The sequence below is a fragment of the Arabidopsis thaliana genome, assembly GCF_000001735.4.
Source record: "Arabidopsis thaliana chromosome 1 sequence".
Taxonomy (NCBI): domain Eukaryota; kingdom Viridiplantae; phylum Streptophyta; class Magnoliopsida; order Brassicales; family Brassicaceae; genus Arabidopsis; species Arabidopsis thaliana.
The window spans coordinates 11,843,655-11,868,628 of NC_003070.9; the positions used below are offsets into that span (position 1 = coordinate 11,843,655).

General features: G+C 35.3%; 5 protein-coding genes and 1 long non-coding RNA gene across 9 annotated transcripts; 3 read left to right on the forward strand and 3 right to left on the reverse strand.

Annotated features, from left to right (window-relative positions):
• Positions 1 to 1,005: 1,005 nt before the first annotated feature.
• AT1G32740 (SBP (S-ribonuclease binding protein) family protein) lies at positions 1,006 to 2,693 on the forward strand (the record flags this gene model as incomplete). 4 transcript variants are annotated; one of them, NM_103008.4, is made up of 4 exons in its annotated part: positions 1,006 to 1,281; positions 1,363 to 1,457; positions 1,546 to 1,802; positions 1,895 to 2,693. In NM_103008.4, exons 1-4 carry the CDS (start codon positions 1,229 to 1,231, stop codon positions 2,426 to 2,428), a joined length of 939 nt encoding a protein of 312 aa, NP_564408.1. In that variant the 5' UTR covers positions 1,006 to 1,228. The 4 variants fall into 4 exon arrangements, with proteins under 4 accessions (NP_564408.1, NP_001323257.1, NP_001323258.1 ...); NM_001333017.1 differs by having other exon boundaries at positions 1,363 to 1,802; positions 1,895 to 2,428; NM_001333019.1 differs by lacking the exon at positions 1,006 to 1,281 and having other exon boundaries at positions 1,334 to 1,457; positions 1,895 to 2,428.
• Positions 2,593 to 13,111, reverse strand: HAF01 (HAC13 protein (HAC13)). The gene is made up of 22 exons (NM_103009.4): positions 12,910 to 13,111; positions 12,562 to 12,697; positions 11,752 to 11,855; positions 11,514 to 11,576; positions 11,334 to 11,379; positions 10,705 to 10,959; positions 10,391 to 10,482; positions 10,120 to 10,291; positions 8,645 to 9,746; positions 8,301 to 8,503; positions 7,942 to 8,179; positions 7,462 to 7,798; positions 6,831 to 7,034; positions 6,613 to 6,705; positions 6,294 to 6,500; positions 5,733 to 5,939; positions 5,128 to 5,611; positions 4,845 to 5,044; positions 4,632 to 4,733; positions 4,493 to 4,549; positions 3,225 to 4,412; positions 2,593 to 3,090 (listed from the first exon to the last, which is right to left on the reverse strand). The coding sequence occupies exons 2-22, from the start codon at positions 12,605 to 12,607 to the stop codon at positions 2,731 to 2,733; spliced, it is 5,760 nt and encodes a 1,919-aa protein (NP_174552.1). The 5' UTR covers positions 12,608 to 12,697; positions 12,910 to 13,111; the 3' UTR covers positions 2,593 to 2,730.
• On the forward strand, positions 12,932 to 13,289 carry AT1G06613. The gene has a single exon (NR_139116.1). It is a non-coding gene; the product is annotated as an other RNA (long non-coding RNA).
• A 1,136-nt stretch (positions 13,290 to 14,425) lies between these two features.
• Positions 14,426 to 15,814, forward strand: AT1G32760 (Glutaredoxin family protein). Its single transcript, NM_103010.3, has one exon. The coding sequence runs from the start codon at positions 14,597 to 14,599 to the stop codon at positions 15,539 to 15,541; it is 945 nt and encodes a 314-aa protein (NP_174553.1). The 5' UTR covers positions 14,426 to 14,596; the 3' UTR covers positions 15,542 to 15,814.
• A 938-nt stretch (positions 15,815 to 16,752) lies between these two features.
• On the reverse strand, positions 16,753 to 17,269 carry AT1G32763 (Cysteine-rich protein). The gene is made up of 2 exons (NM_001036053.2): positions 17,153 to 17,269; positions 16,753 to 16,992 (listed from the first exon to the last, which is right to left on the reverse strand). The coding sequence occupies exons 1-2, from the start codon at positions 17,235 to 17,237 to the stop codon at positions 16,832 to 16,834; spliced, it is 246 nt and encodes an 81-aa protein (NP_001031130.1). The 5' UTR covers positions 17,238 to 17,269; the 3' UTR covers positions 16,753 to 16,831.
• Positions 17,270 to 21,574: 4,305 nt separating this feature from the next.
• NAC012 (NAC domain containing protein 12) lies at positions 21,575 to 23,500 on the reverse strand. The gene is made up of 3 exons (NM_103011.2): positions 23,110 to 23,500; positions 22,749 to 23,014; positions 21,575 to 22,312 (listed from the first exon to the last, which is right to left on the reverse strand). The coding sequence occupies exons 1-3, from the start codon at positions 23,294 to 23,296 to the stop codon at positions 21,689 to 21,691; spliced, it is 1,077 nt and encodes a 358-aa protein (NP_174554.1). The 5' UTR covers positions 23,297 to 23,500; the 3' UTR covers positions 21,575 to 21,688.
• Positions 23,501 to 24,974: the final 1,474 nt, after the last annotated feature.

Sequence of the window (24,974 nt, forward strand, 5' to 3'; positions counted from 1 at the left end):
TTAATTTATTTTTGTTACCACCTAATATTTCTACGAAGGGTTGGTGTAACAATTTTTAATTGTAAGATAATTGTGTAATCATTTTCAATATTAATTTTTATTATGTATTTATTTTAAAAAGTTATATAATACGTAACACATTTAGTACTTGGTTTTGGTAGCTTCATCAATGTACCATCCGAAGTTCCAAAAAATAAAAAAAAATGTCGATTTCACCGTTGGTGAAAAAGAAACTAAATTGATATGTATTATTCATTTTTTAGAAGAGATTATGGGTTTAAATCTGAAACTTCTTAGTTAAATTTTTAATTAATTTATTTATTTTGCATGCTTTATTATATATTTGAAATTAGAATCTACATGATTAATGATTTTTTTCTCAGATAGAATAAAAAATATATTTACTGATAAATTATTCTTTTACATCTTTCCGGATTCGCTACTAATGTGTTTTTGTTAACTTTAACCAGATTGCTTATGGATTATGATATATAGTATCCATTACTTAAAAAGTAAAAGAGATGAAAAACCAAGAATAATTAATGTCACCAAACTATCAACAACAACAAAAAGAGAGTGTAATATTCAAGATAAACGAATCCTATTATATAAAAAAAGGTGGGAAGAAGTTGCTGTCTAATGATGTAATTATGTTAACTAGTGTGCTAAGGAAAGAAATCAAGCAAGTCTCACACATACACATGTTATGACTTATGATTAGCGACAAGCATTTCATTTTATTTTATTTTTGCTAAGCAAACCTTTTGTTTAGTAAAATAGACAATGTGCAAAAAATTCCAAACTTCTTAAATTGAAAAAAATACTATATTTAAATTTACCTTTTTAAGTAAGAAATTAAAAGATTTTGTAGTACACTACATGTTTTAAAACAACCACTATCCAAACAAAAACTTGGTCACCGAATAAACTGTAGAAATATCGATTTCCGTCATTTAAATTCACTTTATTTTTGGTTGTTTTTTTCTTGGAATATGCAAGAGTAATGGCGTGGTTGAAGACACGAGAGAGAGAGAGAGAATCCTAAAGAAAAAGCCAAAGCATATTAAGAAGAAGAGAACCAAAACGAACAAACCCAACCCTAAAGAAACACTATTATTAAACCTATATTTATAGACATTTAAAGAGAGAGTGAAAGGTGCAGAAGAAAACAGAGACAGAGTTCAAATACCTTAAGATCACATCATCATATAGCTTTTGTATCATTAAAATGGCAGTTCAAGCTCAACACCATTCCTCCAATCTCCTCTTCCTCAATAAAAGGTTCATTTTCTCTCTGTAAATTCATTATTTGCTTTTAGTTTTGCTTATTGATTACGGTTTTATGTTTCTTTGTGTGAACAGAAACGGGAAAGAGAAAGAACATAGTAATTTTACATTACAATCACAAGCAGCTGGAGATTTTCTTGATCAAACCAATATGTTATTCAACAATGGAAGTTCGTAAAAGTTCTCTTGTTTTTTCCATTAAAATTTACCAAAATTAGGAGACAAAATGAGAATGTGTGTGTATGTCTCTTATTATAGGTTCTAATCAGAGAAAAAGAAGAAGAGAAACGAACAATCATCAGTTATTACCTATGCAGTCTCATCAGTTTCCTCAAGTTATAGACTTATCTCTATTACACAACTACAATCATCCACCGTCGAATATGGTTCATACAGGACTCCGATTATTTTCCGGCGAAGATCAGGCACAAAAGATTAGTCACCTGTCTGAAGATGTTTTTGCTGCACATATCAATAGGCAAAGCGAAGAACTTGATGAGTTTCTTCATGCCCAGGTTTTGATTTCGTACGAGACGATTTGGGTTACGCAAAAGTTTTGATTTTGTTCTCATCGGAAAAAGTGTAAAACTTTTTTTCTTTTGTATAGGCGGAGGAGCTACGGCGTACATTAGCGGAGAAGAGGAAGATGCACTATAAAGCGCTTCTTGGTGCCGTGGAAGAGTCGTTGGTTCGTAAGCTGAGGGAGAAAGAGGTAGAGATAGAGAGAGCCACGCGCCGTCACAATGAGCTGGTGGCACGTGACTCGCAGCTGAGAGCGGAGGTGCAAGTATGGCAAGAGAGAGCTAAAGCGCACGAAGACGCCGCCGCGTCGCTGCAGTCTCAGCTCCAGCAAGCCGTTAACCAATGCGCCGGTGGATGTGTATCGGCGCAGGATAGTAGAGCGGCGGAGGAAGGGCTATTATGCACCACAATCAGCGGAGTGGATGACGCCGAGTCGGTGTACGTGGATCCGGAGAGAGTAAAGCGGCCGAATTGCAAAGCTTGCCGGGAAAGAGAGGCAACGGTGGTTGTGTTGCCGTGTCGGCATCTGAGCATCTGCCCGGGATGTGACCGGACAGCTTTAGCTTGCCCGTTGTGTCTCACGTTGCGGAATTCAAGTGTTGAAGCTATCTTTTGCTAAATGGGCCTAATTCAAGCCCATTAGGTTGTTATCGTAAATAGAACTTAGTAGGTAACACAAATATAAATTTCATTGGTATATGATATACCGTATATCGAATCCACTAGCTATTAAGGAAGCCCTCTAAATTTTACAACAAAAGAAGTTTTTTTTTTTTTTTTTTACTTTTCATTACTTGGGATTCTTTACACAGATATGGGATATGGAAATGTTGCTATTCGTACAAAATAGTTAACTAAGCTAAGAAACCCATTTTTGGGGGGCCTAAAGAAAGGGTTACAGATTTCTATCTTACAAATTTCTCAGTCATTGGGATCTATACCTTTCTCTGCTTCTTTTAACTGATCTTCATAATCGTCCAACAAGTAATCACAAATCTCCAGTAACTGATCTGCCAAAGGTGGTATTCCTGGGTTACGCCCATCGTTGTAAAGATGAGCATTGTACTTTATCTGCCAGACATCGTGTCTAAACTGTTCTCGGTTTCTGTACTCTATCTTCCGTACCTTATCTCGGATTGTCGAGAGATCCATCGGGTTTTCCACGATATCAAGATAATCTGGAGCTTCCTTCTTGGATACCGGTTTCAAGAAGAGACGTGACACTTCTTCTTTTAGTCTTAGTGTGTCCACTATGCGTTCCAAGATGTTTGCTAGGCCAACCTGTTGGTAATTGAATTGAGGAGAGAAAACAAACAAAGGTTGAGGTTATGTAGACATATGAAAGCATGCTACGTGGCTATAGAGCATTTACTTCAACTGAACAAAGTGAAATATGGAAGCAAAGAGAATTTTACCTCTCCTTTTTTGCGTCGTTTTGGTTGAGGCGCATATTCTGCACCATCTCTTTCAAAGTCGGACACATAGCGGCTTCTGACGTTTCGACCTCTTTCTGACAATCTTCTATCGTTTTTTCGAGGAGGATAGTCTTCTAGATACCCTTCTACAATTTCGGGTTGCAGTTTCTTTTTCTTCTTTTTCTTCTTGGCTTTTTGTCGTTCCTCTTCCTCCCTCTCACTCCGTATTACCTCTTCGTATCTTCTGATCTCAGCTATCTCATTGGGTTCTTCTGATACACTCATATCATCATAATCTCTTCTCGCCCTTACTTCCCTATGTCTTCCCGTACTTATCTCCTCTTCTTCCCACCATACTCTATCCTCTTTCGGTCTCCGCTCCAGAGAATTCTCTGACAATCTAAAGCTCTGCTGCCTCTGAAAACCCGCCAGTTCTGCCATTCTTTTTGTTTTCCGGGACTCAAACCGTGGACTCTCTTCAAGACTACTCATGTCATGATCATTCATCTCTTTCGAACGTTTTATAACAAGTTTCTTCTGAGGCTGTTCTCTTTCTGTCGGTGGTCGTATCACAAGATGAGGCCTACGCGATTCAGCTTGATCTGTGTCCATACTTAATGATGGCCGCGGGATAGAAATAGTGTGCCTGCTTGAGGCTGCCTGATTTCTCTCTGTACTAGACAAGGGTTGTCCAGAGACGGAAGGCTTGTGTGATTCGCTCTCCCCTCTCTCTCTGCTAAATGTAGGCATCAATGAATGTGAACGTCTCTCAGATTCACCCTTTGATTCTTTAGGTTTTGCCTTACTTGAAATCTTGAGTTTGCTGATCTTAGATGTGGACTTAATCCCAGTGTCTATGTCAGACACCACCGCTTGCTCAGAACTTCCTGGAGCTTCAGAAACAGGTTTATCTGACAAATCTCCAGCGGGGATACCATATCTAAACTTCAGAGGGAGACCCCCAGTTTTGGAACTTAACTTATCTCCCTTCAGAGCTTCATCTACAGAAGTTTTCATTGCACTTTTTGGCGCAGCTTTGCTGTTCTTAATAGGTTTCAGCTTGGGCAGACCTGATGGTTCTGAAGAACTCGGTTTTCCGGCAGACTTATCCATATCTATGCCTTCGGGTTGTGATTCTGTATTTTCCCTGTATCTTGGGCAGTGTTTATTGGTTCTCATGTGCCCATGCTGGCCATGAAGATAATATTAAACACTTTTCTCTACGAAGTAAGTTTAGATTCAAAATCTAGTCTAATAAGTAATTATACCTGACCACAGGCTCCACAAACAAAGTTCTCTCTCGCCGATTTCTTTTCCTTGAATACCTGGTTTAGACCAAAAGAACAGGCAACACCTCAGAATGACCATAAACTAAATTTTATACATGCTGTACTGATTTGATTGTACCTTTAGGTTTTCGTTCAGTATTTTGACCTTCTTCAACTGGCCCAAAGAATTGCTGTTCTCTTTTACCTGTTTACCTTTGGGGGTCTTTATAATAGAATCAACCTGCCAATGAAGATACGAGTTGGTCAAGACATGCAAGACATCATGGTTTGACACAATAATTAAAGAAAGCAAGAGCAAAAGGTTTTAAAACAATTTCAAATTTGTACTGACATTTCTGTTGTCTTTGATGGTGCTCTCATTTACTAAGAACGATGCATCAGGTTGGATGGCAATAGGTTTCTTGTCCATGGCATTGGCCTTTCGTACAGGTTCACCACTCTGCAAAGCTATATTGGGTCGTGGGGGAGGATAAGAGCCCATTCCCTCTCCCACACCTTTCATCTTCTTCTTTTTCTTCTTCTGATCCTCATCTACATAAGCATCACCAGTCAGTGATTTATTGATAAAATGAACCTTAAGCTAATAGCACAAATGCTTAGTTGAAAGCATGTACCTTGCATCAGCAGTCGGCATAACTCAGCATATTCAGTAGCTTCATCTTCAATCTCTTCATCTGTCTCAACTTGAGATGGCCGCCGTCTCATCTTGAGACCTTTAACTCCATCCAATTTGTCATTCTTAGAAATGTTAGATTCTTCCCCCTCCCCACCTTCCTCAGCATCAAGTAGATTTTCCAGATCTCCGGCAAAGGAGTCCAAGTCACTATTCGCCTCATTTTCGCTTTCATTCTCATCACCATCAAAAGCTGAAAGGGACAAAAGCTGTCTATCCCAAATCTCCTGACACTTTTCTCGGGCCTGCTGTTGCATCTGCAGGAAAGACATTCTCTGGCCACGAGCATACTTGCCTATGGTTGTAGGGTCAACCTTAACACCGGATGCAGCCTGCTCACTTGATAGCTTCCGTATCATAGCTATACGATGCCATCGAGTTTGCTTGGCAATTATCTCATCAGGGACATTAAACTTGATAAGAACCTACAAAGATAACAGCCAAACCATCTCTTATGTTCAAATTTTCGATGGGATTTAATTTAGTAATAGTTTAGAAGAAAATGGGTAACTTGTAAGTATTTTTAGCTGAACCAAAGAAGTGTACCTCTCGAGCTGCTTCCATGCTTAATCTGCGAAGATCAGCATCTGTACCAGTGACAGTTGGGGCTCCACGGCCGGCTGCTGCCTTTTTCTTCATATGCCCGGCTGCAGCTGGTGCTTTTGGCGCAGCTCTGACGTAGCTAAATCCTAGACCCCGTCCAGAGGGATCACCAACCCCAGTAATTTCCAACCGCTCTATATTTGCTCTGTCCTACTCAAACCCACAAATGAAAATCAGACATGTGAGTATTGAACCGGCCAAGTACAAAAGCATGAGCGATGACTGATCAGAAGTATCAAATCCACTTCCACTGACAAGATTCAGAAAGGTTCTTAACAAAACTAGAGAAGATATATCTGAAATAGTTTCTAGTCTTGTTTGCAAAGAACTAATAATGCATCACCCTGGCTTATCTATAAAAGAGAACCAAGAATAAACACGACACGACTTTTACGGATTAGCTGATTAGTGATGACTAACTCCCAAGTTCCTAACATAAATTACAGATAAAACCCACTGGCTGGGTAAACTACTAACTCCCAAATATAGATAAGTGATGCCCACCTGATTTGTACAAGCAACAAAATTACTGCTCAGGTTCCATGGAGTAATCTGCAACTCCCGCTCAATATGTGATGCAGCAGCAAGAGCAATAGCTTCGTCTGGGAGCTGAGCCAATGCATTTGATATACTGGCAGGTAATGTAAACCGGGTGATCCCTAAATGTTTGAGCCGATACAGCCCAGCTAGCATACTCTCATAAGAACATACCTAGGACAACAAAATAGAGAATATTATGCATCTTTCCATTTAATGCTACTTTGGACAGTGGAAAACAGAGTGGTGTATAAACCAATGAAATGAACCCAAAGGAGAAATTTACATGCTCTGGTGCCACAAGCTTTTTCAGCTCACTCTCAGGAGGTTCTAGTAAACTATCTTTTTTGGTCCAATAAGACTGGCCATTTTTATCCCTCTGCATTGTGTATGTACATGTAATAGATCAGCATGATGACGCAATAAGAAAAGAAGAAAAAAAAACGCAAGTGTGCAACTCCTAGATGCTGCAACTTATGCGGAAGTAATAATATGATGAGATACCTTCCAACAAGCAATAATTTTCATATTCTTCTTGATGATTGCATCTGTCAAGTTAGAAAATAAGAAAGACAGCTCATCTGCAGCAATTGGGTGCTCCCCCCCACCACGCTTAAAAAATTCTCGGTACACATAAACCAACATTCTGTTCACTAAATAAGTCTGTAGATTCTTTGATCCAGGAGACATTACTTCCATGCGAGGTTCCTGGAAAAATATAATTAAAATAAGATGTAGATTGCTACAATTAAGTACTGCAGGTAAAACTTATAACCAGACTCTTGTAGTTTAAAACACAACTGAAATGAGCATCTCCCATCTCTCTGATCGCTGGAGTATCTTCCCCAGCAATATCTATTTATTCTAGATCTGCTAGCTTACTATACCCTTCCATCACTTATCCTAAAATTTTGCTAGGACACCAACGTCAAAATACTAAAGGAAAAATGATAACGGAAAAGATTAGTTTGATTCGCTCAGGCTAGTAAGCCCATTGTTACGCTACTAAATTCACAAGCATGGAATATATAGATTCAATCTTAATTATGTATGTGTGTGTGTCTGGGGGTATATATATGTAGTTGGACATTCCCTGGACCAAAATTCTAAGAGAGAAATCTTGCGAAAGGCAAACCTGTTGTCCGACAACAACTATCTTGTCAATACGCCTTAGAGAGAGCTTTCCTTTAGGAGACCGGACCAACAAGTAATCTGTTGACTGCAATCTCTGCGGAAAAATAGGTGCTTTATACATATTTGTTTCAACAGATGACTGACTGCAACCAGCGTGTATCTCCCCAAGGAAAGGAGATTTGTCCCCAGGTTCTAGAATCATCACATTCCCTAAGGTGTCACTTTGATTGCGCAGCAAGTTGCCACGTTGATCCTCAGGGGATGACTTCTGATAATATGTGCACAAATTTGCACCCATTCCTGCATTGCTGAGCATCAGCGGCCTCTCCTCGCAGTACCTACGGAGATCAATGCAATAAAAGAGAGACGTCCAATAAATGTCTTTTCCTAGATCAAAATAACCGCAAGATCCACAAAGTAACATGCATAAAAAAACTAAACAAAGTTTCCAATTTGACTCTCAAATAGAAGGTCATCTTACTCCATCAAGAAAACATGGCCATCTTTAGTAGATAGGTCAGATTTCTTTTTGAATGCCCCAGGAGGTCTCAAAGATTTATTTTCGCCAGGTAGCTTCTGTGCCCATGGCCACAGATGTACTTTAGTACGTATAAGATGAACCAAGGAATTTGGTTGAACATTTTGTGCAGCAAGAGACTTTTCATCGTCAAGTTCCTTTCCCTTATAGAACATCTTCACTGCTTCTGTTTCCTTAAAATCTGCAAAACAATTGTAGCAAGTGAGCTTCAAGATATTTCTGTGAAACCATTAAAAAAGTGTGTTCTCCAAATAGAATCTATGTCATAATGCAGTAGAAAAAAGTGAAAATAGAACAACAACCTAGCTTTCTAGAAGCCTTGGCTCTTAAAGAAGAGACAGATTCCTCTATGCCAACGTGTAGCTTGCTTCCTTTACCCCCCAGGCTCTTAACTATAATTTTCATGGATCCTCGGGTCGGTAACTTTCCTTGCTGTTTAATGGCTAGCTCATTGTCATGTGGATACCATAAAGCTTTGGGCCGGTGAAAATTTGCTATGTCTTTACTGCAACGAGTTAACTCAACACATTTTAATAGAAACTACTAAAATGGATGTAGAAAAGCACATAATTGCATTTGAAGTGTGGAAACATTTTAGAGGACACAAAAGAGTGGAAATAAAAACGATATGCGAGTGACCACTTACTTGCTCAATTTACTCTTCATCGTCTGCAGTTTAATCGCTGGTACTGAATGAAAAACTCTCAAACTATGAACACTGGATTTATTAGTATTTGCCTGCAGTTGCTGAGAGCTTTTCCCATTCATATAAAACTTGTCATTGGAAAGATTAAATTGCCACCCAGAATTTGATTCACAGCCTTCTTGAAAGGTTTCATCCTTGGATTTTGAAGACCGGGATACAATCATAGCTCCAGCATGAAGTTGAAGATTTTTGCTTTCCTCGTTATCGAAAATTTCAAAGACCATTTGCTCATCTTGAAGATCAAAAATTAGTTTAGATCTGCTCAACTCTTTCTCTGAGTCCCATATTATACTATCTAACCATGCCTCATCCCCCAAATCCCTCTCTCGCAATACAAGTCTGCTAAAGCGCCCAAGGGCGTCTTTTTCAAGTCGCTTAATCTTCTTTACTCCAGCTTCATCATTTCCACTAAGATGATTCTCATCCCACTGGGATTCTAATCTTAGCAGTTGTGGATGATGTCTACTTTTGTTAGTGGACTCGTTTGTTGACTGGGAACCTCTTGAGCCAAAAGACTCCAACAGATTGGCAGAAAAAGGCACAAACATATTATTGTCCGCTTGAACTTGCACTCTAGAGTTCACCACATTCAAGCTTTCTTGTTCAGTCTCTGAATTTGTTCCTTTAACCAGCATACCTTCCGGCTCAAGTCCAGGTTCGAAGATCTCACCAGAATTACCACTAATTTCAGGAGAATGTTCCCAAATAATCCGACGTTCCCATTCATGCTGGTCAAGAGGAAAAACTTGCATCGATAATTGAGATTGGCACAGAGATGAATTATCATCTATGAAGTCTTGCTTCAACAGTTCACCCATAATACATGAATCTCTTCCTAGCTTCGTAAATTCTCTTGATTCTGGTGTGATACCACCTATTGTGCTAGCTTTTACCAGCTGTAAACCCTCTCTAATTGGAAAGGGAACATCCAGCTGAATCAGATCAGCTTGTTCTACATGAGTATCAATCCTACCATGGCTCTTCAGGAGTACCTCCTCATCGTCTTCAACAAGCTCAGATATATCCATAGATTTGTATTTGTCTGTACGAAAGAAGTCTATGATGTAAGAGTTCCACATGAAGAAGTGAATTACAAAAAAAAAAAAAAAAGGAATGCTGAGACAACAGAAACGATAAGAAAAGGAGAAAATTGGACAAAACATGGAATTTGCCTGGAAAATTAAATAGAATGAATCACTTCATATTTGTGGCATCGAATACACAGATCTAGCACATTCTTGCCAAAAAGAGACTGAGCCGCATAAAAGGAAAAGGTCTTTTTGTTTCAACACTTAGCCCTTTAGAATTGAAAGGGAAATAAAAAATGGAGAAACGTTTTTTGATGGACAGCACCAAAAAAACTCAATAGGGTTCGAGAAGAAACAAAAAGAGGAAGAACATTCCAGATCACATACCTCTACAAGTGACATATCTATTTTCTCTCCTATCCCGTTTCTGTGGAGGCTCATGGATAGCAAATATCTCGGAGAACTGTAAGATAACCATACCATCTTCCACATACAACGTAGGCAGTGGGGTGGCGCCTTTGTCATCCAATGTACCTTCCAATAACTCATCCACCTCCTCCTGAATGTTTTGATGAGATCACTAACATAACAAAATCATCCCACAGCAAAAATATGTTATTTGAGACACAATTTCCCTTTATTTTGAGGGGAAACTGACCTCCTGGACATCTTCGGTGTCCATATGATCCTCTTTATCCAAGATGCTAGCCTCCTCTTCATACTCCAAGGCCTTGTCTTCCTTTAAGACAACTGCAACGCAATTTTTTTTGTCTTGTTAAGTTTATATTCTCAAGGACTTAAATCACACTAGACTACAGCTTTGCAAGTAATCATTTGCCTGAGCTCAACAAGTATAATTACAGGAAGAATGACTTAACAAAACCAATTTGAGTGATGAGATAACACAACAAAAGTACACTTTACTATGGGATAATTGTTTTGTTCAAGAAACGGAAATTTCGAAATGCAAACCTGGTTCCCTCTTTTCAGTTTCAAGAGATTTTTCAACTGGCGCTTGCTCCTCCTCTTGTTCTTCTTCCTCGTCATAATCTTCATCATCAAACACAGAAGCTCTGGACTTTAAACTACCCAAAGCAACTGCAGTCGAAAAATACTCCTTTTTTGGCAGTAGATGATCTTCCTCACTGACTACTTGAACTTCGGGCCCATCGTACTCTTCATCAATATCCTCATAATCAACAGCATCCTCAGCTTTTCTATCATAATCTACACAACATATCACCACAGTCAATGACGCTGATGACCAGGATTTGGTAGTGTAAATAGTGTCAGTATGTAAATGCTACGGGCAGGAATGTTGCATATTTAAAGATTGTAAACGTGAGTAGTTAAAATGTTTATGCATATAAATTACGCAAGACACTTTCTTAAACAATCCAATAATAATTGGATTATGACTACAACGAAAGTAAGAAGAGTGCAAGACCATTGTGATGGAAACATTCACTGGGAGAAAAACTTTCTAGCAGGTTTCCTAGAAGCTACTCCAGTATGGTTTAAAGAAACGGTAGAATGAAAACTAGAAGTTAAATGAACAATAAAAACTGCATAAGATAGACGACCCTGGCAGACAACATCACCTTGCTCAGCTGGATCACTTGCTGTACGTTCTGATTTTGCCAATAACTGTTGAGTTTAGAAACACCATTATTGGCATCCCAGTACAAGAAAAAGAGGATTAAAAACCACATAAAAGACTCGCAGTTCACTCGTCTATAAACTTTAGAAGATAAAATATTAAAGAGTGTGTAGAACGTTACATTTATATCTGGTAGAGATGAACCCAGCTTATCTGCCAATGCAGAAAGATGTTCTTTGGCGTCCTGAAAAGTTTAAATGTTAGCATTGGCACAGGTATGCTTGGTGGAGAATTTGCAACTCATAGTTAATAAAATACATATATCCTAAGTCCAGAGAGAATAGACAGAAAAACTGAGACCGATAATGAAAATAATGTGTTCAACAAGGTCATCATACTGAAAGCGTAAAACAGATTACCTCATCAAGGTAATCAGCGTCCAAGTCCCCAGAGTTATCAACATTTCCAAAGATGAATCCAAGGTTAAAACCCCTGCTGTTGTCCTCATATTCATCATCGTCATCTGCAGCAGACATGTAAAATATTGGTGTTCACCAAACAAATCTTGGCAGACATGTAAAATATTGGTGTAAAATGGGAATGCATGTGATAACTGATTATCATCACGAGTATTCAGAAATCACAAAGATTGCATGTTAACACTCTTGTTAAACTGCTAAATCCAAGGTCACATAATCATTGGATTCCTCTCCATCATCTTATCAGGCTACAGTAGCCTCCATCTAGTGAAACTACTATTCCCATTCTCTTCGTCATCTAAGATCCTACAAACTCAATTCCCTCTAGAAATTTAGAAAAAATAATCTTAACTATACCCTAGAACATGTCCAGGATCACTCAAGACTGCTCCTTTTCTACTTAAAGAAATCCAAAATATTCAAAACCGTAAATCGGTCATGAGCTAGCCTAAATGCACCAAACACTAGCTAGACAGGGACATCTCTAGTTTCACAAACTGTAGTAATCCAAAATTCCACAACCTAATATTTCCAATCTCTTTGTCAATTAAGATCCTACAAACCAATACTCAGAATCACTCAAGGCTGTTCCTTTTCTACTTAAAGAGACTTAATCCGAAATATTCAAAACCGTAGAACAATCATAAGCTAGACAGGGGCATCTCCAGTTTCAGAAATCATGTCGACAATGGACTGGACCGGAAAAAAGAAAAGCAACAAACTTTGATAAAGAAAGCAACATATATATACCTGAGGAAGTCTCGTTGTGGGAACCCTTGCCATTGGATTCAGCCATATTCAAAGATTTAACTACAATGGTGACAATCGGGAGACGACAAGGCAATTGTCCTTCCCAAATCCCCAACCATTAAAACTCAATCAAAACCTTCAAAAGAAACAAAAAAAACTACACAATTACAAGCCAACCTAAACGGACCTGGAAACAAAAAAAGCTAACTTCTTTATCTGAAACTTCATCAAAAGAGTCTCAATTTGGCTTTAAAATCACAACCAAATCGAAACCCCATTGATCAATTTTCGAGTTAAGCTGAGTTGCAATCAAAGCATTGGATAAAATTGAAGAAGACGATACGATACCATTCACTGATACGAGATTGTTGGATTGGAGGGTTCTTTCTTGAAACCCTAATTGAGGGTACAAGTAAGCTTCGCCGGAAAGGTAAACCAGCTCAATCGGACGAGACGGTACGATGTCGGAGAGAAGTTCCGAGGTAAGCAAACTCTCAAATCGGAGGAAAAAAAAAAGTAATAACAAAAAAAAGAAGAAAATTGCGAAGCGACCAAGACAAGATTGTGAGGGCATTTATAAAAGTTTTATAACCCGACCCGAATAAAGTTTGAGTCCGGGTCTAATTTCTTAACCAGGAAAAATCAATTTCGTTGTTTGGTATGGAGGTGGTTAAGCAGAAATAGAGTCGGTTCTGAAGTAATTTTTGTTGTTGTTTAATCAGTGGTAATTTTACGAATTTAATAGATATATACCTATGATATTTCTTTAAAATATCTTTCTACCAAAATTGCAAAAGAAAATTGAATTTTAAAAGTATTATAAAAACATAACTGTTATAGTTCTACATTTAAATTTTCAATTTTTAATAATATTTTAATCACTTTAATTTTATTTTTTCGATCGACTAACATTCTAATATCCAAATTTAAGGCACACAAGTTTAATTGATAGTTTTATTTTTTTCATCGAATAACATCGGATGTGAAACTCTTTATTGCATACCTTGTACATATATAAAAATCAATAACATGTTGATTTTAATTATATAAAAAAATTTAATATTAAATAAAACCAGATTGAATAAAAATGGATATTAAGAAAATATATAGGTTCTTTTATTTTATGGACCACTGCGTCGGTAACTATGACGAAGTAAAACGGCAGTAGCCGTTAAAAAAAATAAAGTAAAATGATCCATATAGACAGATCGGAGATGTCGCTGAAAAAATAGAAGTGTCGTTGGAAAAAATAGAGATATTGATCTAACAACGTAGGAGTCGTGAAAAATATAGCGGCCTAAATGAACATAATCCAGCTTTTCTTCCATTGTCAGTTTTGAACAACCAGCAACGAATTTTATAATAAATTATGCCATTTATTTCTCATTTCGTTCTTTAATTTTTAGTCATCAAATTTAATCGCAACGACCAATACAAGAAGAACATGGTATAATCATACCAAATCATTGATTCAATATTACCTTATTAGATTTTATAAAATTCATTATCCATTCAACAATTGTACCTCAACATTTTCAAATGTACCTCAACAAGCAATTTTTTCTTTATTTAGTTTAACCTAAACAAGGAATTTATTTTTATTTTTACCATAACCATCATGAACTTTGTTGACTTGTTAAATGTCTCTATCTCCTTCTAACGAAATTATCAAAATCAATTTCTGTTCCTTATACTCCAACCAAATAGTGGTCCTGATTCTAAATCCTAGTTCTAAAATTAAGCCTTGTATTTTCTCTTTTTTATTAACGTAAAATCAAACAAAACAAATATCTCAAATATTTTGTTAAGAAAAAAGAATTCTTTATTCAACGAAAAATATGGATTAAAAAGAACACCAAAGCCACGTGCATTGTCACTTCCCAACTTTAGAAAAATTGTATTTATATAAACAAGTTTTATCTAATTAGCAGTTTTATGTTATTTTGTCTTTAATCTCACTTCACCGTCTCTCTTTCACTCAATCTCCGTGATTCATTTTTTCTCCGACGTTGCTTAATCCTCGAAATCTCCGGCGATGGGTGGTTGCGTCTCCTCCAACCTCCTTACTCCGACCGATGACAGCAGCTTCTCTCACCTCACCAGCTCCTCCTTAAGCCAACATTTCGTCAAGCTAACTTCCACCACTTACGGTCTTCTCAATCTCGACTCTTCTTCACCTTCTCCTCCGTCTCCTTCCTCCTCCTCCTCCGCCAAATCCGTTATCACGCCAATGACTCCGCCTGAGAGATTCACTATCAACGGTAAGGAGGCGGCGATGATGATGGTTAAGTCTGAGCCGACGACGGAGGTTATTAACTTCTGGGAGCTAATGTCAGGTTTAGACGGCGATACTTGTCGATTCTCTCCGATTCCGGTGAAATGTAATGGATTTTCCGGCGGATTAAAGAAAGAGAACTCCGATCCTAATTTGAAAAACCCTAACGATTACGAGGTTTTGAAACCGTTAGATCCGAAATTAGCGGAGGAATCTGAGAGGTTATGTGACGGCGGAGAGAATCGCGTTGTGATTTATACGACGTCGTTGCGCGGTGTTCGACGGACGTTTGAGGCGTGTAACGCCGTGAGAGCTGCGATTGAGAGTTTTGGTGTAGTGGTTTGTGAGAGAGATGTGTCAATGGATAGAGGATTTAGAGAAGAGTTATCCAATCTAATGGCGGTAGAATCGACGGCGGCGGTGTTGCCGCCTCGGGTTTTTGTGAAGGGGAAGTACATTGGTGGAGCAGAGGAAGTGATGAGATTGGTGGAAGAAGGATTGCTTGGTGAATTGCTTAAAGAGATTCCGAGGAAGAAAGATCGGTGTGGCGGCGGTTGCGGTGGTTGCGGCGGATTAGCGTTTTTGCCGTGTTCGGGTTGTAATGGAAGCTGTAAAGTGGTGGAAGGATGGGGGAATGATGCAGTGGTGGTGAAGTGTAAGGAGTGTAATGAGAATGGTCTTGTTCGTTGTCCAATATGCAGCTAAATCAACAATACACTAGTAATAATCTCAAATTTGGAATCATATATCTAATACTACTACTACTATTAGAGTCTCTCTGTGTCAAGATTTATGCTGAACCTTTAAGGCAAAGATCTTTGGTTCTGGTAGAGATACGTTCTTTGTTTGTTGGTTAGTTTTACATAAAAATCAATACAAAATGTTTGTGTTCTTTGTTGTTTTCTTTTAGAATTCTTCAAATAGTTAGTCTTATTTTGGTTTCATTTTGAGTCGATGAACTGAAACTGAGATGATGTGATCAATACATCGTTATGCTCGGAAAGTAAAAGTTGGATTGAGTTTGGTCACAATTGGATTGAGTTTGGTCACAATTGGCTATGTAGAGTTGGAGTTAGAAATCAATAGGCCTAGGCAAATAAACCGAACCGAATGTACCGAACCGAAACCGATGAAAAAAAACAAATCCAACCGAACCAAAATTTGAAAATAACCGAATGAAAATTAAATTCTATAACCGAAAGAACCAAAACCGAATGGATACAAACCAAAATATTTTAGATAACCAAAATTATCTTAAAGATATTTTTAAAAATATTAGTTATTTTTAGAGTAAATAATTAAAAGTACTTAAAAATATATATATATAATCGTAAAAGCACTCGAAAATAACCCAAAAATATTTGAAAATATCAAAAACAACCGAAACCGAACCGAAATTTCAAAATAACCGAATGGATATTAAATTTTAAAACCAGAGCCGAAACCAAACAAAAATTTTAAAATAACCAAATGGATACTAAACATTAATACCGAAAGAATCGATAACTGAATGGATACGAACCGAAACCAAATAGATAACCGAATGTCCAAGGCTAGAAACTAAGTAACCAACATACGATATAATTCTTCTGGTCTACTAGTACGAACCGAGGAACCCTGATCACTAAAATCGAAATGAAACAAAACTAACCGAACTGAATAGGCCCAGTCCTAAAGATCTAAAGTCGATCAGCTAGGCCCAGTCCAAAAGATCTAAAGTCGATCAGATAGGCGTTGTGTCAATAATATCATCACTTCATAATATTGAAATCAAAAACTTATCGTATGTAATAGTTGACTAATTAAAGAGTAATAAGAGTATGCTAATCAACTGGTGCATCGTGCCAGTAACTCGTACTTTTGATTTTGATTATAAGGAAAAAATATAATAATAAAATTATTTTATTTATGATTTTTTTTTTTGTTAAGGAATTTTTAATTTATGATTTTTTTGTGGCAATCCAACAAGAGAAAACTCATATAGATCGGTTTGTATCACTTGGTGCAACAACATTTATTTCCGAAAGGAGAAGAAGTTAGACAACGTCCGGATGAGAAACCAGCCTTCCTACAGTCCGAGGCACATTTACCGTCCCCGTACGTTGCCGAACACATCTGCTTGCATTGATCATCAATTCTCCCTGTAGGTTTGATCTCTGCATGTCCACCAAGTCACCACATGAAAACCATATATAATCATATATATATGCATGATTTATATTTATACAGACATACATAATTACATATCAATGTTCTTGCTTTCAAATGATGAAACGTACTTAGAATATAACAACATATATATAACTAGAAACATACCTGAAGCCAATACGTTGTAATTGGATACAAAAGCAGCCAATATTAATAAGAATAAAAAAGTCACTGAAGTCTTTGTAATACCCATTTAATTTTGTCTTTGCTCGTTGTATCAAGTATAAAAGTATATTAAAAGAAAATGAAACTGTGATTTTCTAGATTTTAATTAAAGCTCAATTTATAGTACAATTAGGTTCTTTGAATGTAACCAAAAAACAAGGTTGACATTCATTTTTCTTATCATTGATATGGATCTTCCATATATATACTAACAATATTTTATTTTGACTTAAGATTTGTTTCTTACTTAACATTGGTGGATATTCATTCAATAGATACTAATAATATTTTATTTTGACTATATATAAAATATTTTTCTTATAAAAAATATTAGTTAGTAAATCAATCCACCCGATGTTTTTACATACAAAATGTCCATTTTAGTTTAAAAACCAAGGTTAACCTCCTAGGATAAATCTGTTGGGCTGATTTTTTACTAAAACCCAATTAGGTTTAGTATTATCAAGTTGTATGAATAAGAAATGGACCATAATGGTTTGGCCTGCTCACGATAAATCTCCGGTATATGATGGGTCCGATTTGAAAGGAGAAAACGAGTCACCGAAAGATTTGGTCTCTTATATTTCTCGATTCCTTGAGAATAGGATTCATGGAGAGAGTGGTTATTCCTTCACGTCATCCACCTCCTAGATTTCTGCTTGATTTTGTGAAGAAACAAATTAAAAACCTAAGTATTTCAAGCCTATATAAATAGGTCATGCTTCAAGTCTTGGAGAGACACAGTGAAGTCTTTGATAGTTACACACAAATAGCAATAGCAAAAGCTCCAACAATCTCTTTCTGTTAAAAGTAAGTCTCGAGAGTATCGTAGTAACTATTTTCGTTAGAGTTGAGTTTCGAGTGATGCAAAATCAGTTTATAGAGGTTGTATCCTGAGATCCTTAAATCACACAGAAACTGTCACACTACGGGTGATTTAAAAGGTTAAGGGAAGAGTTCATCAACTCGTCTCATCTCATGTTCTTTCCTTAATGTTTGTGATTTTGATTTCAATTGCCTTTACGTAATGTTTGCTAATTTTAGCTCCTACAAAATCAAGACGAATTAGTTGAGTATTGATGTGAAAACCAGATCAGGAGACTAATTGAAGTATTGAACTCCATTTTGAGCCTTTTGCATAGAAACCTTGTTCCGAACGCACAAGTCTGCTTGAAATTGACCAAGGATGAACATACAAAAGTGATTTCAATTATTCATCACTTGTGGATACTAATGTCATTTCTGTAAGGGATAAAAAAAGCGATAGCTAAGTGATTTGATATGCCTTTAAAAATCTTTACATCATTTATTTGAAGTAAAAGAACATTAGTGATTAATATACATTATGTCAATTTTATGGTTTTTGTTTGATATAATTTATTTAGTCCGTGTAAGTTGTAAATTATGACTACTTAATATATTTTTTTCTGGTAACAATTTTGAATCTTAGGCCAAAACCCAAATTAATCCTCATGGCCCATAGATTCCGTGTATTATTTTTTTGCCGTTAAAGATGTTTATGGGTGGTCAACGTACGAAGTAAAAAAAAAAAAAAAATCAGACTCTTGAAAAGAATCGATCTCTTCCCTGTAGGCTATGCTATACGGTTATACCCATAGAAAAAAAATACACATTTCAAATGTAAATCACTAGCCAACAATTTTATTTTTCAAATATTTTTAAAAGGCAATAAAACATAGGTTTTAACAACAATTATCAAATTAGAGCATAAAATTGTTTGTGTCTGACAATGTTAATTTATACAGGTTATAATGTATAAAGTCGAAGATATGTGGTCGAATATTTGTCAAGAGGCTGTGTGATGAATATCTGTCGGCATAACCCAAATTTGAGATTGCTTTCATAGATAGGCTAATGTTAGTCCTAATCAGAAAGTTTGAAAACTATTATTTTATTTTTTTGTCAAAACGTTTGAAAACTATTTAACAACTCTTTTATTTTGGAAAAAAGAGTCAATATAGACAAAAGTTTGTGAGATTATGACTTACCATCTGTTTGTTTCAAATTATTTTCCAGAATCAATAATTTCGGATCATAGACAGAATTATGACCCTCAATTTATTTTGTTGTAAAAAATAGTAATTGTAGGGAAATTCAACGACATTTTTCACAGTGAATGTATAAACGGGTTCCTTAATTTGTAGTTACTGAAAATTACAAGTTAGTTGGGAAAATAATATATTTTCTGAAAATATTTGAGAAATTTAAAACAAATATTTAAAAATAGATTAATATTAATTTAGGTAAAATTTTGTTCATAATTTTTGTTTCCCTTAAATTATCTTGAATGGAAATTTTTAGGTTTCTCTTTCAAATCTTTTAGACAAATTTCTCTTTCAAAAAAGAAGGAATTAAAATTCATAAGAATGTTATAATTCCTGTAATAATATTTATTTTTTAAGCATCTTAATTATTTTTGTTACTTTGTTAGTGTATTGGAAGGGAAATGATGTATATATGGTTTGTTATTTTTATCAAGCAAAAATAAGAAACAACTTAAGGTTGAAGTATATGGTTGCTTTACCACCTACAATATAATGTCCCATGCCCTTTTCAAATTTAATCAGCTCACTCGGACTTCGATTGCTAAAATGTTGATGGCTATGTTTTCCATCGACATGCTGAAGTATCAAGCTAATGTTCAATCTCCCAATGCAAGTCTCCGTATATACAATTTGAAGACAATGCACTGTCATACTGCATTTAACTGAATCGTGTCTTGTAGCCTCTTTCATTAGTGACATTGTTCCAATTCATTAATCGAGCCAAGTTGGATCCATTATCTTGCGTTTAACGAGATTCTTGATCCGTATAATTAACTATATTCAGACATTTTTGTGTGTTCCAATATGCTTACTTCTACACTTTTCTCGATAACATCACTATTTTTTTAGTAATATTAGTCAGAAAATTAAAAGAAAAACAAAAAAAAACTATTGGTTACGTAATTTGATAAGTGGTAATTGGATTGTCGTATTTGCACAAGAAAAACGACATGAGGATTTTCCAACGAAAATGAAAAAATAACATAGTTGCACCAAAAGGTGAAGTAATTATAGCGAAGCGAGAATCTTATTACGCTGCGTTATTATTTGGTACACTTTACTTAGATGAAAGTCAAAATAAGTATCACTTCATTCATTATACAAGTCCTTCATCAAAATGACAATGATACTTTATCCAGATAAACTAATAAAAATAGCCGTGTTATATGCTAGTTTTTTATACAGTAAAACATATAAATTAATATTCACAAAATTAAGAAATATTATAAAACATTCCTGGAATAGGAATATTGTAAAATAAAAAAATTCAGATGTATAAAATAGTAATAATTTTTCAAAATATATTAATGTATTAGTTTTAGCTGTTTAATAAATAAATAAAAGTTGACGTTAGATTTCATCTCTATTTTTGTTGTGTTTTCAAAATATAGTATTAACTAGTATCGTCTATAACTTCGTCATCAAAATAGCCAAAACTTCTTTCAGTTTTTTATTTTAATCTAAGAATCTTTAATTTTAATTTCGAATATGTATCATTTCATTTCAATAGACTATATATATCTTTCTAATTCACCATCAAAAGATTTTTATTTTTAATTTAATATATATATATATATATATATATCTTTTGCATAAGTGAATTCTATAGAGTATAGACTTTCTAATTCACCATCAAAAGATTTTTATTTTAAATATCAAAATGTTCAAGTTGGAACTATAAAATTTATAATATCCAAACCAGTAAACTTTTTTAAGATCAATTTTCTCTACTCATATTTTTCAAATTAGTTTTAAGATAAAATATTAAATGATAATACAATTAAAAAATTTGAGATTTGAAATTTATAGAAAAAATAATATTACTATAAATTAACATATACATCATAGTTCTGTCATTAACTCATTATTAATTTAGAAAGTTTTTTATAAAATACGGATTCACCATGTGCGTTTGAACCAAAGTACAAATTTACCGAATATTAACTCTCACTATGGCCTATGGGCTTTATGATTCGCAAATACAAAAGATTTAAGCGATAAACATATATTCTCGTGGTTGTACAAATATGGCAATCTTCGTATCATAATTTGGATTCAAATTCAATAGTGGGCATGTAAGAAATGTAGAATGAAAGATGAGGGATGTGAAAAGTTCTACCATTTAGCTTTTTTTTTTTTTGGACATCTTTTAGCTTTAATAGTCAAAGATAAAGAACTAAATGTAATGACTTCTAAAATAGCTTAGTAAGCAATTGAAAGAGTCGTTATTCAAGTTTTGTATATAATATCATTCTTTAACTTCGTAAATTTTATGATTATAAATATTATAAAAAAATTACCCTCCACCATTAACAAATGTTAAACCCCAAAATCAAGACGTACTATCAATAGAACATGAGACATTTTTTAACAAACTTTATTTTATATTTTGTGTATGTGTATGTATAGATAATCATACAGATAAATGAAGAAGTGGGTCTAAAGACGAAGAAGACTCAGTGAAACTACTCCAAAGATCAACATTATCATCATTATTCCAATGAAGATCCCATCGCTGCATCATAGTATCACCATTTTCTTCTTCTTCATCAAAACTCTTACGATGACACGGATTATGATGACCATTGTTCAATTGCCAAGCTACGAGCCGGTCAAGACTAGCCCAGTTGCTGCAAACCGGTCTTTCGGTTATCTTCTCTTGAACGGGAGAGAAATCGAGTTTGCTTGGAGTCAGGAAACTTTGGTCGACCGGGCTCTCGGATTTAGGTGTCTCAAGACTTGGGAGTTGCATGAATAAGACATCATCTTGATGTTGAGTCGTTGTTTGGCTCTCGGGCATGCAAATGTTAGAACCGGTACGGTCCATGTAGAGAAGAACATGGTCTAAACCGGTAACGTTTTGAGTGTTGTGAAAGGTGGGCCCCTTCTCTTCCTCCGTGTCATCAGGTAAAGAAGATAGAGTGATTTTAGGACAATCGTCAATCTTTTGATAGTTCTTCTTCCTGAACACTCGACATACCACCCAACCTTCTTCGTTATAGCTCATTGGATCTTCTGTAACAACATCAGCATAGCCCTGATAATGGAACACAAATCGATCTTATGAAATGCAATAAGAGATGATTAAATCTTGATGATGTAAAAATGCAACTTTTATTTTGAAACAAAAAAAAAAATCTTTTATGTTGGTTTTTCTTTTGGATATGCAACCATAACTAGTTAACTACGTATTGTTTGTAGAGCCGTGTTAAACTATTTTAAGCCTTGTGAAAAAATCTTTTTATATAAATGTATATATGATGTGTTAATTTCATAAGAAATTATCTTATTGTAACTCAGAGAATCATGTTCGATTACTTTAATTGCAGATGCTAAAAGAAGGCTCTAGTGCGTACTAAATGAACCAAAACCTTTTATAGCATGAAACGAATCTAGCTAATTCTTTGACTATAAGTTTGTAATTTGTTTATTCTAACCTAAACTGCAAATTGATGATTGCTATATATACTTACATTAGACATTGGAGTATCGTCGAGGCGATACTCATGCATGATCCAGTCGGATTTCTGACCGTGAGGAGCTCTTCCTTTGTAGAACACGAGTGTCTTCCTCAGTCCAATTCTCCGGACACAACTGCAGATGATTTTGTCACGTCCGGTAGCTTTCCAGAATCCAGCGACTGTTGCCCGGTTCGTCCTGGTCCCGGTTGGATACTTCTTGTCCTTGTGGCTGAAGAAGTACCAGTCGTTTTGTGGCGTTGAACCGATTCTACATTCCTCTGCATTTGCATACCAAAATGGTTCAAAAATAAAGAACAAAGAAATAGAGAGTTCGTAGAAATGAAAGAGTTTTTTTTCATATTTAGGGTTTAACCTTGAATATCCCAAGGCTCAAGCTTGTTTAGATCAACTTCACGAATGACATCAAGATCGATCTTTTGAGAGTTAACTTTCTTACGGAGATAGTAATGGAGAAGTTCTTCTTCGGTGGGATGGAATCTGAAACCTGGAGGCACTTTTGATTGTCCATTAATCGAAAGATTGACCTTATTATCAGCCATTAACGAAGATAGCAATATATTTTTGGGTTTTTGCTCTAGAAGAGTAGAGAAGTTGTATGATTACGAGTGGAAATGGTTACAACTTAAAAAAAAGAAAGCAAACGATGAGATAATTTATAATGGTGGTAGGACTCGACGAGACATAGCCCCCAAAAGGGGGAAATTGTTATTTAAACAAAGAAGTTCATGCATTAAAGTGTCTTTATGAAATTAGTATAATTTAGTAAACAGATGTTTCTATGTTTAAATCGAGTTTGATCATACGTAAGTTCTGACGTAAGACATATTTCTTTTGACGTGTAATGTCATGTCATGTGTAATGTATAAAACGGAAAAATACTAACGTAAATAAACGGGTTTAGTGGGGGATTAATCTTTGTGTTTTCTTGCAATTACTTATTGCAGAATTTGAATTCCATGTGTTTTGGTCTTTACTAATGTATGTAAATATAAAGTATAGATTTGTTTAGAAGAAAATAAATGTAAATTATTTTCTAATATAGCTACGTATATTAAAATAATTTTCATTAATATATCACACACTCGTTTCATGATCTACGTCATCTACATTCTACCATGTTAATTAGTTATCTATTTTTTCCCATGTTTTTGGTATGTTCATTCCTTTCGATGTATCCTAAAAATACATCAATTTTTTTTTTCTTTTCATAATCTATCATTTTTATTCTAATATCTGGTGTCACCTAATCAAGATAATGTGTGTAACATTAACGAAAGAACTTTCCATGATTTTTTTTCTTCTTTTTGGACGATTTTCGATGTTTAATTGTACTATATTTTTTGGTGTATTTAAGTGACAAAAACGTGATGAAAGTCAAAGAAATTGAAACAAGCGGAGAAGAGCAGGGGACATGCTTTTTGCACAAGTGTGACACTTCATCTTCATTTCATCATTTAATTCACCTCTGCCTTTAGTGCATGTCCAATTAGTGCATGTATATTTCAATCTAGCTATTCATCTTAAATCGGAAATAGTTATTCAGACCATCTTACATAGTAAGTTTGAGTATTCGATGGTTATGCGAATACCAAAAAAAAACTAAAATGAAGGGTAAGGCTATATAGCCATTAATATTTAACCGTAGATATTGAAATAGCTAAAAAGAATAGAGAGTATGAATGTGGGAGTGACAGACTGACATGTTGGAATATCCACTTCCAGCTAAAAAGGTGATAGTTGGATTATGTACACAAATAACTGAATTAATTAGCAATATTTGTTTATGAAAATATATGTATATATTCAACCATTTAACATACATATATGTGTATATATTTTAGTTATGGACTTAATTATTGGAATTAAGCATACTGATATAATATGATTTACAAATAGAGGCTGGAGCAATGACACTTTAATCGTTTTCTTATTATATAATATAAGTATATAACATGTACATAAAAGTTGTTACCCTACATGCACTGTACTTATCATTTGTCTGTTGATGGGATCTTTGTGTTTCAACATTAATAATGATGTTTTGTTTCTCTAAATTCTATGCTTAATCATGCTTTTGGGTACACAATTGATGGATTAACTAATACCACATAATGATTAACCACATTTGACCTCTCATTCTTTCACTTTTTCCATTTCTTTATTCTAGTTTTAATTGAGTTGAGTGTGAAGTTTCACCTCGTAATTTGTTCCCATACT

Excerpts from the sequence above, each read along its gene's own strand:
- HAF01 (NM_103009.4), bottom strand. The coding sequence starts at position 12,607 with ATGGCTGAATCCAATGGCAAGGGTTCCCACAACGAGACTTCCTCAG. Across the intron at positions 11,577-11,751 it reads ACGCTGATTACCTTGATGAG|GACGCCAAAGAACATCTTTC; the intron begins GTAATCTGTTTT and ends TAAACTTTTCAG. Across the intron at positions 7,035-7,461 it reads TAGTTGTTGTCGGACAACAG|GAACCTCGCATGGAAGTAAT; the intron begins GTTTGCCTTTCG and ends ATATTTTTCCAG.
- AT1G32760 (NM_103010.3), top strand. The coding sequence starts at position 14,597 with ATGGGTGGTTGCGTCTCCTCCAACCTCCTTACTCCGACCGATGACAGC.
- AT1G32763 (NM_001036053.2), bottom strand. The coding sequence starts at position 17,237 with ATGGGTATTACAAAGACTTCAGTGACTTTTTTATTCTTATTAATATTG. Across the intron at positions 16,993-17,152 it reads TTACAACGTATTGGCTTCAG|AGATCAAACCTACAGGGAGA; the intron begins GTATGTTTCTAG and ends GTGGACATGCAG.
- NAC012 (NM_103011.2), bottom strand. The coding sequence starts at position 23,296 with ATGGCTGATAATAAGGTCAATCTTTCGATTAATGGACAATCAAAAGTG. Across the intron at positions 23,015-23,109 it reads TGAGCCTTGGGATATTCAAG|AGGAATGTAGAATCGGTTCA; the intron begins GTTAAACCCTAA and ends ATGCAAATGCAG. Across the intron at positions 22,313-22,748 it reads ACGATACTCCAATGTCTAAT|GGCTATGCTGATGTTGTTAC; the intron begins GTAAGTATATAT and ends TTCCATTATCAG.